The sequence below is a fragment of the Echiichthys vipera genome (genome assembly GCF_963691815.1).
Source record: "Echiichthys vipera genome assembly, chromosome: 10".
NCBI classification, from domain to species: Eukaryota; Metazoa; Chordata; class Actinopteri; order Perciformes; family Trachinidae; genus Echiichthys; species Echiichthys vipera.
Window position 1 is genome coordinate 11,705,987 of NC_139835.1, and position 13,328 is coordinate 11,719,314.

Here is a 13,328-nt window from a genome sequence, read left to right on the forward strand (position 1 = left end):
TTTATCTCATTGGCTCAGGCACTGCCTTTGGGCTCTGTGTTAAATGAAAGTGAAAAAAGGTGTCTTATGCCTTAACTTTATATGTGACAGAATGTGTCTCCCTTCTTTCCCTTCAGAAAGACAAATTGTTCCTCCAAGAAAGATAAACATGTCAAATCTCTTTCACCCATAGTGTTCCCAATAATTCACCTGACATGTGGTTATAGATCACATGGTATACACCTCACATGTCTCTATAGGCAGTGAGTGTTGTATCAATGCAATGATTTACTTTTGCAAGGTTTAAAGTGACCCCTGACCCTCTGCTGTTGACTGTACAAAGGGAAAGAAAACAAAACAACGACAGAAACCCTTGGCACTTAAAGCGATATTTAAAAAAGATTTAAATGAGCAAGACACCTCATTTGGGATCAATTTCTCCAGGTGACAACGCATGCAGCCTGAATTATGGGGGCTGCAGTACCCTCTGCCTTGCCATCCCAGGAGGCCGAGTGTGTGCCTGCGCCGACAACCAGCCTATGGAGAAGAACAATGTCACCTGTGCAGGTAGGAGGGCATAATGAATTAGACTGAGAGAGAGAACTACGATGATTCTGTCCCAGTATACTGTAATCCTGGCTTCATCCTATGGGAAGAAGGTCAAATAGTAACATTTTCTTTTCACATACAAATCTGCTAATAAACAAACAAATACAGGTGGGAAATTATCCCAGTTGGTGTCCGGAAATGTAAGCCAACTCCCAGTAGTTAAACATGGGGTCATGATACATTATTAACATGTTTATATGCTATTATAGCTATGCCAATCATTTCCACTAAACTTATACTTCATAGGAAGTCTCTGGTGGATTTTGTCTCAATATGTTTTCTTCCTGAAGCCTTCAGTGGTGGTTTGGAGCCACAGCGATGTAAAAGTGATGAGTTCCAGTGCCACAATCATCGCTGCATACGGGCCTTGTGGAAGTGCGATGGAGATGATGACTGTCTCGATGGAAGTGATGAGGAGAGCCACAGCTGCTGTAAGGATGTTAAAATTTGTCTGCACTGCTGGGCTCTTTACCAGTACCCAGCAGCAGACAAATTGGTTGATGCCAACTGAAATAATCCACTACAAAAATGGTACCAAATCATGGTTTGGCCTGCAGTGATTGTCTTTATACCCAGCCCTAGCTTCAGGCCAACACACTGAATGCAAACATTGTATATATTATGCAATGGCTACACACGTCATCTAGTGAGAGCATCTGATGGGGTCTGCTCTTGTTCCTCTTGGTAGTTTTAAACTAACACCGGCACTTTTGCACTTTTGCACTGCTGTTGAGAATGATAGCCTGTGTCTCAATCATATTACATTTATAAATGAAGGTTAAATAAACAATAACAGATACCGTACATGTTGATAAACTTACATGCACAAAACTATGCACCAAGCAAGAAAGGCACAAGCTTTTTAGCAATGACTGATTTTCTCCTGCTGTCAACTTCTATGTTCTTAAATGTCACTGAAGTAAGGGTGTAAAGTGTTCCTCCTCCACACTGCTGTCTACCCTTTTGCTCTTGCTGAAGTGGTTTTACTATTTAACAAATGTGTCGTATAAACACCATGTCAGACGTCGGGATGCTGGTTCATTTTTCTCTGGAAGCGTAGCAACTTAATCTAATCATTTGCCAGAATTATCAGAATTGGAAAAATCACTTATCTGCTCTCCTGGGATATCATGAACTTTTAAAATCTACTAACATTGTTTCTCAGGCCGTCTTGTTTTGAATAGGTTTTTGCAAATGCTCCATGGCAAAATCAGTCTCTCACAGTAATAAGCCAAATAATGTTGCCTTCTCACAACCTTTATTGAATTTGGGGACACAACCAAGATATAGTTTAGATGGTGGAAATGTTGCCAGTCTGTGACAAGACGAAGCATTTGAAGTAATTTCACCAAAACACTCGACTGAGTATAGCACACTCTTGTAGCATCTGGTATTTCCAAACACCAGGTTGTCTCAAAATCAAAGGTAATTTATCATGAACATACAGTAGTGTCACAATAAACGGAAATTTGCCCACATTAATTTAATATGATTTATGGGTGGTGAGGCTTAATGAATTTGAATGGGCAATGTGTGATTAAAGTTAAATGACATGATTGAAAAGAAAATAAGGACCTTGGTTGCTAGTTCCAGGGAAGTTATTATTTGAAAGTGGATTTATATTAAACTAAAATCAAGACATTAAAGCCACATAACAAATATACTTAAGACCATTGTAAAAACCTTATGAAGACTACATTACTCTCAATTAAAGGACAAATCACCAAGGAGAAACATAAGTGAGATTCTCTTCCAAAAGTCCGTTCTCCTTTATGCTGGTCTATCTGTCCAATATAAGCTGTGCTGTACTGAATGAAATTTCACTAAGAAGCTGTTAACTGACTCTATGTGAACATGGAACTTCACGTCACAGTACTGGAAGAGATCAAGGCCAGCATTTCGACTGCATTGGCTGTTGAAAATGTAATGTTTTATACTTTAAGTCAAGGCTATATGAAATATTTTAAGCTTCTTTATAAGCTGCAATGTCACTGACTGAATTATTTTGCTGTTTGAAATCTTTGCAGACAATCACACCTGTCCTGTTGATCAGTTCAAATGTAGCAACAATCGCTGTATTCCCAAAAGATGGCTTTGCGATGGAACAAATGACTGTGGTAACAACGAGGATGAGGCCAACACTACATGCTCAGGTATGTACAGTTTTACTTGTGTGTTTGTCTTAATCCAGTTTAGCTTTGGTTGGACAACATGTCCTCATCCATAAATTACCGACTAGGTGGTTTGCCAATGACACCCAAAACGACATACTGTGTATGACAGTTTTATTTAATTTTGTGAGGCAGTCACAGCTTCAAATGTGGTTAATGTTGTGAAACTTTACTACTTGGTTAAGTTAGGCCACAAAACAATTTGGTTAGGTTTAGGAACAATAATTAAATTAAAAGTTTGTTACAATATTAACTGGTTATGTTGACCTTTGGTTTCACGCGGGACATGAGCAGCACCTTTGTGGATGAAAGCCCTGCGTTTGTTCGACCCAGCCACCATCCCGACCTTCCTCCTCCCTACACAGACTTTGGCGATCTATATACTAAATCACCTGACTTCGTTATTTGATCCCGCCATAATTACTACGACCACCAGAGGTTGCCACCTAGCAATGAATGTAAATATGGGTTTTGATAAGATTCTTGAAATTGACCTACATAGCTTTTTTTTGTGAGGAAGGTCTGGGCTGCAGTTATGATATTGCAGTTATATCATCTGCATAAAAAAGAGCATCTTCTGTAAATTCAGTATTTTGGCAAGATCATTTTCAATCTGTTTGCAATTCAACTATCCTCTGGATGAATTAATTAATGAACGCTTAAATTAAATTTTCTGAAATAGTGATAAGAACAACATTTTTCTGGTTCCAGGAATGACTTTTGCTCAGTTTATTGATGCACTTTTGTAATTGATTTAGCAATACAGTTCAATCAGGCTTATGCAGACTATAATAACTAGAGATCTAACAATGCCTCCAGCTAAACATTGAGGCATATACATGTTTTTCTATTTCTTTCTTTTTTATAAAATTCAAGTGTGCTTTATTCATCAAAGTCTTGAACAGAGGTGCTTGGTGTTGTCAAGGTGGTTATCACCATTATGACTCACAGCTCTTGAGTAGCTTCAGCGCAGTGCAATAAATCTCATTGTATGAGAGCACTCTCCAGTATCAAAGAGTTGTAGCACCTATGAGAGTTAACTATGTCAGGAACACTTTCAGAGTATCACACTGTCTTCCATGTCCTCACTGCTGTCTCTCCTTAGAGGATCAATCAATAAGCATTAGCCAGGGGATGATGAATGCCCCCTTATTGTCAGATTGACATGCATATCCCACATCAGTAAGACACCCCTTGTCTGCTGTCCATGCATGCTCACCATGGTCGTGCAGCATGTAACTGACAGCCTGTCAAGCAACAGTACATTTCCCTTGGCTTCAGACCTTCCCTGCGCTACTGTGTGATTGAGTGATTAAATGTTTGCACTTGGTGGATATTGATATCCTGGTGATGTAGTGATTGTTAGACTCATTGGGTACATCCTACATTGACTTATGCATGTGTGATTGAATTAAATGGCTTATTTCTACTTTCTCAGCCCAGCCCTGTCAGGCTGAACAGTTCTCATGCCAGAACGGACGATGTATACCTCAAGCCTGGGGCTGCGACCGGGAGGATGACTGTGGGGATATGTCTGATGAGATATCATGCAGTGAGTCACATGTGGCTATTTACCACATGTTTTTCATATATCACTCTGCATGGATTGAACTGCTACTGCTATTTGTATCGCTCTGTTTGGTCAAGATGAATCAAATACTAATAAGGGCATTCACTGGTTGTTTACTCCTCACAGTTAAAAATGTTATATCTAATCGAGGTTTATTTAAAGCTACAAAGAGTACGATTTTTTTTCCTATCTTATAAGATATATCTGAGGGGTGACTCAATAATTACACAATCAGGCAGCGAAATTTCAAAACTCACTTCTACACACTGAACTCTCGAAATGTGACTGCCAGAAACTTGTCAACATTCATTCGTTTCACCTCTAATGGGTACACAGAAAGTGTTTGCTGAGCAGCACTCACACGGGATAACTTGTAATTTGTGCATTATAATAAAATGTTTATTTTTTTCACTTTTTTCAACGTCCTTAAAAGCACAACACATAAAAAAAACACGATTGCAGACATAACTGATAAATAATTGGACTTGTTCACGTCTTATTTTTTTGTTCCCATTTTACATAAATGTTGCAGTTCTCCACCTATAGTATTTCTGAAATATTAGATATATGAAGGAGTGGCAATTATTTTGGTTTTAGCCAGCTAGCTACATGGCTTTAGAGATGGCAATGTCTGCTGGGCACTCTGTCCTTTCAGTTGGTCCAGACAAACTATCCCAAACTATTGGTTGGCATACCATAAAAGATGTTGATGGTGCTCATTTTCCAAACAAAGAATGACACTCACAGCTGCTTATTATTTTTTAAATATTTTGTTAGTCTCTTTCGCATACATTTCTTGTTTTATTCAACTGGGAGAGTTTCAGGAGTTGAATTATTGATGCTGTGTTCTTTGGGCCAAGAACTCAACATGCCCTCACAGATGGCATCAGCTTAGAAGGGTGGTGATGAGTAAACGGCATACTTTTGTGCAGTAGTTCACTGTTATTACACAAACTGCCAGCTTCACTTAGCAAAAGTAGCAGTCAGGATTAATCTTGGAAAACATAAATGAGAAAAATACATGACATGTCATGATGGCCTGAGCGTTTTTCAGTTCTTTGAAGATGTATTTAACCTTTTTTATGCAACAGAAAAGCGTGCTTTAGGCTGTAAAAATGTGTTTTCAGCAGTGACGTTGATCTGGATGAATTACCAGAATGCATTTAAAAGATGGGGTAAAGGTATTAAGATTCCTGTTAATGACTTTTTGTATTAAATCAGCATTTTAAAGTGATAGATGTTTGCCAAACGCTGCACTGTGCTGTATCGCCTCAGCCTCCCTTTGTGTGTCCTAAGCTGGTTCAATACGCAGTCACAAACAGCCAGGGTGTAAGCAGTAATTAAAGTTCATGCTCGGCTTCATTCAATCATAATCAAGCTGTGCAGCAAAACATTTTCTCTCCCTTACTGTTGTCTGAGCTTCCTCAGGCATTACTTCTCTGTAGGCACTCTACTGTGCAGGCAGCTCTGGCAGCTCACTTAGCTTCAGTGGAACTACTGTGGGTTTTTTGAACACCTGAAGCTCAGTGGTGGCCGCCATAGAGATTGATGCTAATTTGGATTTTGTTTGTCAGTAGTTTAGTAGTTGTCAAACAGTGTTTCATATTGGGCTCTCTGTTCACTTGAAGCCGTCATTATTTATGGATGCTGGTGTTCTATTTTTTTATTTATTTTTTGCCAGGCTCACTGTTTACTTAAAACCTCCATTATTTATGGATGTTCGTGTTTAATTTTTAATGAATGTTAAATTCCAACCAGTCATGCACTGTCAGTGAGACCTAACACATTTGTGGGAAATATAGAAGACACTTGTCTGATAAAGATACAATATGTCTTCTCGACAGCGCCTAAGGTATTCCAGGCAGCTGCAGCAGATGCCAACAAATCAATTCAAATGTAGACTTGCATTTCATACAGGAGTCAATAAAGTTTCAGGCATCCTGTAAGGATATTTGAAAAGTAATGTATACTGTATATATAGAGAGCATCTCAAAATCGGAAACAAGAATGATATCTGATGGGAATACAAATGTCAATCCTGACAATGTCATCAGTCCACAAAATGCAATAGAATCTGTAGTCCCATACTTACTGCAGCACTGGCAGAGAATATTGACGCTATAACATAGACCAATTTAGCTCATGAAGTCTCCCTGACTGCAGTGATGGATGGTGGATCAGTTATTGGCTGACTACAGAGGTGGTAATTTGCTTTCACTAGCTTGCATTGTCAAGTTGAGTTTATATACTTATATATTGTACAATATCACGTACATGTATACTGTCTCAACTGTATGTATAGGCCCAAATCAGCAGCAAAAATGTACAAACCATCACCACATAGGGGATTGTATCTTTATAGGGAAAATGGAGGAAACTCAGGAAGACATCCGCTTCCATAATTAGCAGGAGGTGCCATGGTAGGTGGAGATTACAAAAATGAAAGAGTGGCTGGTGATTGTAAAATGTTGAACCAAGTCATTTCTTTAATTACATTCACATAAAACCCCAAAAAAGCATCTACAGATGCACAATTCCTCTTTCTTACTGGGCCTGTGGTAGTTTCACAGTCTGTATCGCCAGCATACAGATTGTGTTGACACAACCATGATGTGAATGTTGCAGCGCTTTGTGCAACCCAACAGTGGGATGATGGTTTTTATTATTTCAGGTCCAAGGATGTTTTTTCGTCTGTAGTTTTGTGATTGGAGGCATTGATCAAGAGCAGACATGTGAAAACAATTTGTAAATAAAACATGGCCATCAAAGGATTCCTTTCGTACAGAGCCTTAATCAATAGAGGAAGGAACTTTAGCACTAAGGCTAAAAGCAGGTCACAGTTTTCACTTTTCTATGAAACATCTACTTGACACAACATTTGAAACAGACGTTCTTTCCTTTAGTACCACCCAAGCCATTCTCATCCAAACTTGTCACAAACTGACACTTTGTCAGGACTGTATCTCACTTGTCAAAGCTATTGGTAGCCCTGTGCATCAAACTGTTGTGCTCCATTATGGCTGCTGCTAAAGTGAATGCACGGGACGCATGGAACATGAACAGCCGTCTCATGGGTGAACGTTCTGTGTTTGTTTGACCCATCCACCACCCCAACCTCCTCCTCCTCCTCCGTCATGCAATTTGGTAGAGACATTTAGCACCACTGTGCCTAAGCACATCCTCACAGAGCCACTAGCATGGTTTGGATATCATGTTCATCCACTATGATCCCAGTTTTACAATGAGAGAATAATCTGAATTTTATCCCTGTCAATAAGAGGGTCTGTTACTTGATACTTGACATTAATACATGGTTGTTAAAAGTTACATTTCTCTTCATACCCTGCTTGAAAGCATTGATTTTATAGATTTTCTATTTTGTACCAATGTCAAGAATAATATATATTATTATTATTATATATTATAAAACTTGAGTAATGTGAATATTTTTCTCCACAGTATTAAACTAATGTGGACAATGGATAATTAATGGATAATTGTGGCAGTTCCCTGTTAAAAAATGGAATTGTACGCAGTATTGGTTTAGCTTGGGTTGGGATTGTACTTACCAGTATACAAACTTTTTCAGCCTTCCCCACCTGTGAGCCCCTCACCCAGTTCAGCTGTTCCAATGGGCGATGCATCAGTATGAAGTGGCATTGTGATTCAGGTGAGGACAAGAACATTTTCAACGTACTCATCATAGACATCAAAGCTTGTTCATAAATTAATTTGTTGGTTGATTCCACCACTACATTTATCAGCCATGATATTTTGTGTTTGTGCATGTGTATAGATGAAGACTGCGGAGATGGCAGTGATGAAGTGGGCTGCATTCAGTCCTGTGCCAACACCCAGTTCCAGTGCACCAGTGGTCGCTGTATCCCAGACCACTGGGCCTGTGATGGTGACAATGACTGTGGGGACTTCAGTGATGAGAACACGACCTGCAGAGGTGGATCAGCATGTACGAATGCCTACATTACCTATTCATATGCTGTAAAGTGTTGAGTCATATAAATTTTGGTAGAGTAACTCATGTATTTATAATTACCTCATTATATATTGAATCATCACTGGGATTTGCACTTTTTTTAGTTTCTTGAAAGATCTGCCTCACAGCAAAGTCGTCTGATAGCACCTTTTATGAGAGTATAGCTGACTTTTATATCTGTTTTAGTGTGCTAATGCTTTTATTTGCAATTCAAATCATGTTTAAATTTAGGTGTTCTAATTACACGTTTAACAATTAATCAGCTTGAGTCCAATAACTTTGTAATCACACTCACATGTGACTAATCGTATCATGTCTCTGTTCAGAGGAATTTTACCATCAGGATTTGAATCATTTAATCTAATTACCACAGAAAGCTCATGCAAGCTCCTAGAAACTCACAGCTCACTTGCTTGTCACTAGAATGTGTAGACTATTCATCAAACTGTTTCCTGATGGGAACTGCAGGCTTCTCCACTCCCCTGTGTCTGTTTCTGCTTACCCCAGGGGATTGAATCCGTCTTAACTTTGCCTCGGCTGTTAAGGAAAGGTTTTTTGGGTTTGACTTTTATGTATCAAGCAAATCATCTGTCAGCCTACTGAATGCACAATGTCATGTCTTAAATTAATTAACATTTATAATGTTCTCCTCAACATTTTAGAATGTATCACAAAACTGATAAGAACCTGTTTGGTGTTATTCTAGTTATCGAGGTGTTGGTTGTTTTGGAACGTCATTTTATATGATTAAAATATACAATTTTGTTCCTATGAAATGATGAATAAATAATAAGCCTCTATGAAAACATCAAACTTGTGAATGGGATATCTGAGGAACCCCTGGAGGGAATTTCTTCAAATTTGGCACAAAGTCCACTTGGACTCAATTTCAATGTATTAGATTTTGGAGGTCAAAGGTCAAGGTCACCGTGATGTCACAAAATACGTTTTTTGGTCCATAATTCAAGAATTCCTACGCTAAATATCACAACATTTGACACAAATGTCTGATAGGATAAAACTGATGGAGTGAAAATAAAAGGTCAACCTCACTGTAACACTTTTCTGTCCATTATTCAACATCATAACTGAGATACTGAATTGGTGATATTAAACTTGAAACTGTGGTGATTGTAAAGATTCTGTGCTAGGTCACGTTTTGCCAGAAAAATACACTGAATGTCTTTCATTAAATTCCTTCAAAGTCTTCACTACATATATTATGTAAGTCTGGACAAGACATGGATGTAAACTGTTACTTTACTGGTTGATGGAGGCATTTAACAGCAAGGTGATCCCTTTTTTTTGTAATGAACCCCAGCTTCAGAAAGAAATAGTGACCAGTCATTAAACAAGACAGAATCTTCTCACAGGAGAAAATACCTTAAATGCTGGAAGTGAAACAACGTCCCTCTTTACAACTAACTGTTTTGTTATTGCCGCCAAGTGCCCCGCTTGCAAAGATAAATATTTGTAAAGAGATGTCTTGCAAAATAATAGTTCAATACTGTGGTGCCTTTGCTCATAACAATGTGCTGTAGATCTGTGAAATAGTAATTGTTGAATGACTTTTGTTTTAGTGCTGCCATCTGTGATCGAGTGCAGTGGAGAGGAATTCCACTGTGTCACAGATGGAACCTGCATCCCAGAGCGCTGGAGATGTGACGGAGACAAGGACTGTGAGGACGGGAGCGACGAGAAAGACTGTGAGGGCACTAAAAGGATGTGTGACCCCAAGGCCAAGTTTACCTGCAAAGATACAGGTAGTAAATACAGTACACTTCTAAACCACATAATGAGGTCAAAAGTGAGGGATACATTGGCAGCCGCCATTATTTGTAAAAAGGGGCTGAACATGGTTCTCCCTTTTTACTTTTACCTTTAAGTGTAATTTTATCTTAATAAAGATGTAGTGAGTTTTAAGGTTACAAATTAATTTGATTTTTTATTTAAACCTTAGTCTCAGCAGTGACTGTTATGTCACTTTCAGACTAAAGAGTCATTCACATTTTCTTCATTTAATAGCTAGGCTACATGATTTCAAGTGTGAAATAATGCCCTGAGTGAAACATGCAAGTTGGGAAGGTGCGTGGTCCATTTTGAAGCAGGTAAAAAAGAAAGCGTCCGGACTTTCTCAGATGACAGCTAAACAGTACAGTATAATGTGTTTCTCAAAACAATTTTTAGGCCAAGAAGAGAGAAGTTACATTTCCATTACAGTCTAATACCCTTTATAAGGTGGGTCGCCCTCGCCGAAACGACCCGAAATTGAATGTGAGCTGGCCCTAAAGGTGTTTGACCTGACCTATTTTCTCCTCTGAAAAAAAACCTGGTGGCTGATTTTTGAGAGAGGAAAGATACTACAGGAACAAGTGTTAAAACATTCATTAATCACCTTATTAATTATTAATTAGGCTCATTAATTTGTCCTTGTTAAAAAGGGCACCACGCCGATATAGTACAGGATGTTATTAATCTTTTGCAATAGTATAATATCTGTTAAAGTTAAAGACACTAGTCCCTGTCATTTTGAAAGAATACTTTTCTATCAATTTTTGTTTCGATTTCATGAACTGAAAACACTTGTTCTGATATCACATAAACCACAAGAGTCTTTGCAATTACAATGAAACATTCACAGACACAGCTTGATTTTTTTGGTTATTTAAATTCTAACTACAAAAATATGTACAGTGGCTATCAAAATTAGAGAACAACTAAATGCTAAATACTGTTATTTTTTATCATCCATAATTTGATAGAATATCCGCTGTGGCTATACCACTGCTGTCCTAGCTTTTTTTTTTTTTTTTTAAATAACCAAGGCACTTCAACAAAAACCTTTATTTTGTGAAAAAGACAGTGAGCAAAAAAAAAAGAGAACAGTAACCATTGTGTCAGAAGAGAAGATATTAAACAATATTTCATCAGTGCTATAAGATTAAAAAATGAACAGGAAGTGTAGAGGCCACAGCTTTGAATGACTTCAGCACATCTGTGCCCACAGGACATCACTAGCTTCTCACACTGCTCGTTCGATCTTGGTCAATTCTTCTTGCAGTCTCCTCCACAGTCCGGTAACTGTAGTGGGTTTCTTAGACATTGCTTTGTTGCCAAGGATTTTCTAGAGATTCTCTATGGGGTTTAGATCTGGACTCTGGGCTGGCCATTTCATTGTTTCAATATTCTTGCATGAAAATTGCAGCTGATTGGGAGACAATTGCAGTGAAGGTAATGGTTGCCAAAGGAGGTTGACATAAACTTTTGCATTCACCCTGCCATGTAGCTGCACTAGAGGCCCTACTCCTGCTGCAGAAAACCTCCCATCAGACCCAAATAAATTGAACGTCTTCTCATCACTAAAGTGCACTCTGAACCAGTTCTCCTCTGTCCACACAACATGCTTCTCAGCAATGGCAAGTCTCGCCTTTTCATTCTTTCTGCTGATGAGATGTTTGTTCAGTCCAAATTGCCTTAAACGATGAGACATTGGGTGCAGAGACAGATCCTTGCCCTGTTCAGCACTGAGCTGGCGAGCAACTCCAACTGCAGTGTTGAACTGATTCCCCATTGAGAGTCTTCTGATAATCCTGTCCTCTTGTGCACTTGTATTACGTTGACACATTAAGCTGCAATGGACAAAGTATTTTTTACTCTCTTCGTGGTCTGCACAGAGGCACGAAGGTCTGTGGTGGTGATAAGGCTGGGACACGACGACAGTGACAAGGTTCCCGAGGGTTCCTAATCAATGGGCAAATTGCCGTTCACTAAAGAAAAAAAAGATAGCAGACAGTGGTTTGTACTGCCTATATACTGTGGGGTCAGCACATATTCAGGTAGGCATTTCCGGAGAGTTAGCTACGTTTATGCAGATTTCATTGGGTGAATGCGTGCTGTGTATTGGAGGAGAGTATTACAAACAGAGTTCAATAGAGGGCAGAGTCTTATAGAACTATGTTTAAGCATGACGTTCCTTTGTCATCATCTTAAACCCGCCCCACATGAGATAAACAGTGATTGTGCCGGCGAGGGCCAGGTCTGCTGGAAATCTTTCTTAATAGGAGTAGATTTCCAGCAAATTAAACGTGAACTTCACAGATTCTTTTGGTTTCCAGGCTATCACACCCTTATATGGTGCAGACATACTGTATCTTCCAGCACGGATAGATTTAGATAAAGTCTGACATATGCAAACACTGTTGTACCGTTTTGATTTTCACCCTTAATTTGGCAAGTGACACTGACAATGTTGGTTGGTCTATAGTATAAAATCATATCCTGAGGCATGAGGCAAAGCTAATTTCAGCTTGCATTTGAGTCCAGTGAGTTGCCCTTCCACCATTCACCTAAGACAGTTGTTTTAGCGCCAATACATCCTGGCTAAAATCAATAGACATAAAGGACAGCAATGCACAGCAACACAGAAAACATCAGCTGACTTGATTATTGACTACAGTATTGAATTTTATAGAAGTTATGTGTAAAGGTAGAAAAAAAGGGTTTACTCTCATAAATAGCTTATCCTTCCTCTTTTTGAAAAATGCAGTTTATCTGCTTGGAATTTCAAAGTACTTAACCTTCACATTAAAAGCTGAAACAAACAATATCTTCTCAACATTTTTCACTCCAGTCTTTTCCTTGAGTCTGAAGAGAGAATGAAAATACAGTATCTCAGTCATTTGATGAGCAATTCTTTTTGTGTGTGTCAGTTTTAAATTAAGCTGCCAAATGGCTCTCTCAGAGAGACTTTTCTCTGAGAGACTTGAGAGGCTTAACCATTCTCTACTCTGGAGCAGTGCTGGGAAGTTTGCATGCACTTGTTTGACCAATTAGGACAGACCATTTAAATGGGCAATATAAACTCCCCATGTACTCAAACCCAGCATTCACTTTCTTTCTCCAGTGGAAAGGAGAAGGTCAGAGAAAGATCCAGTTGCTTTCTGTCTTTAGCTACGCAGCTTTCTACACATCCCTTGACAGTATTATCAAGAACAGAAGCAATGCT

The 13,328-nt window shown here is 38.8% G+C and overlaps 1 protein-coding gene across 1 annotated transcript in view; it reads left to right on the forward strand.

The window, feature by feature from the left end:
• Positions 1 to 13,328, forward strand: part of lrp1bb (low density lipoprotein receptor-related protein 1Bb) — a 287,271-nt gene that overhangs the window by 153,354 nt on the left and 120,589 nt on the right. The window contains exons 15-21 of the mRNA XM_083922252.1: positions 424 to 546; positions 879 to 1,019; positions 2,616 to 2,741; positions 4,198 to 4,311; positions 7,919 to 7,999; positions 8,126 to 8,296; positions 9,904 to 10,086. Of these exons, the coding sequence (XP_083778378.1) occupies positions 424 to 546; positions 879 to 1,019; positions 2,616 to 2,741; positions 4,198 to 4,311; positions 7,919 to 7,999; positions 8,126 to 8,296; positions 9,904 to 10,086 (939 nt within the window). The remainder of the gene's footprint in view (positions 1 to 423; positions 547 to 878; positions 1,020 to 2,615; positions 2,742 to 4,197; positions 4,312 to 7,918; positions 8,000 to 8,125; positions 8,297 to 9,903; positions 10,087 to 13,328) is intronic.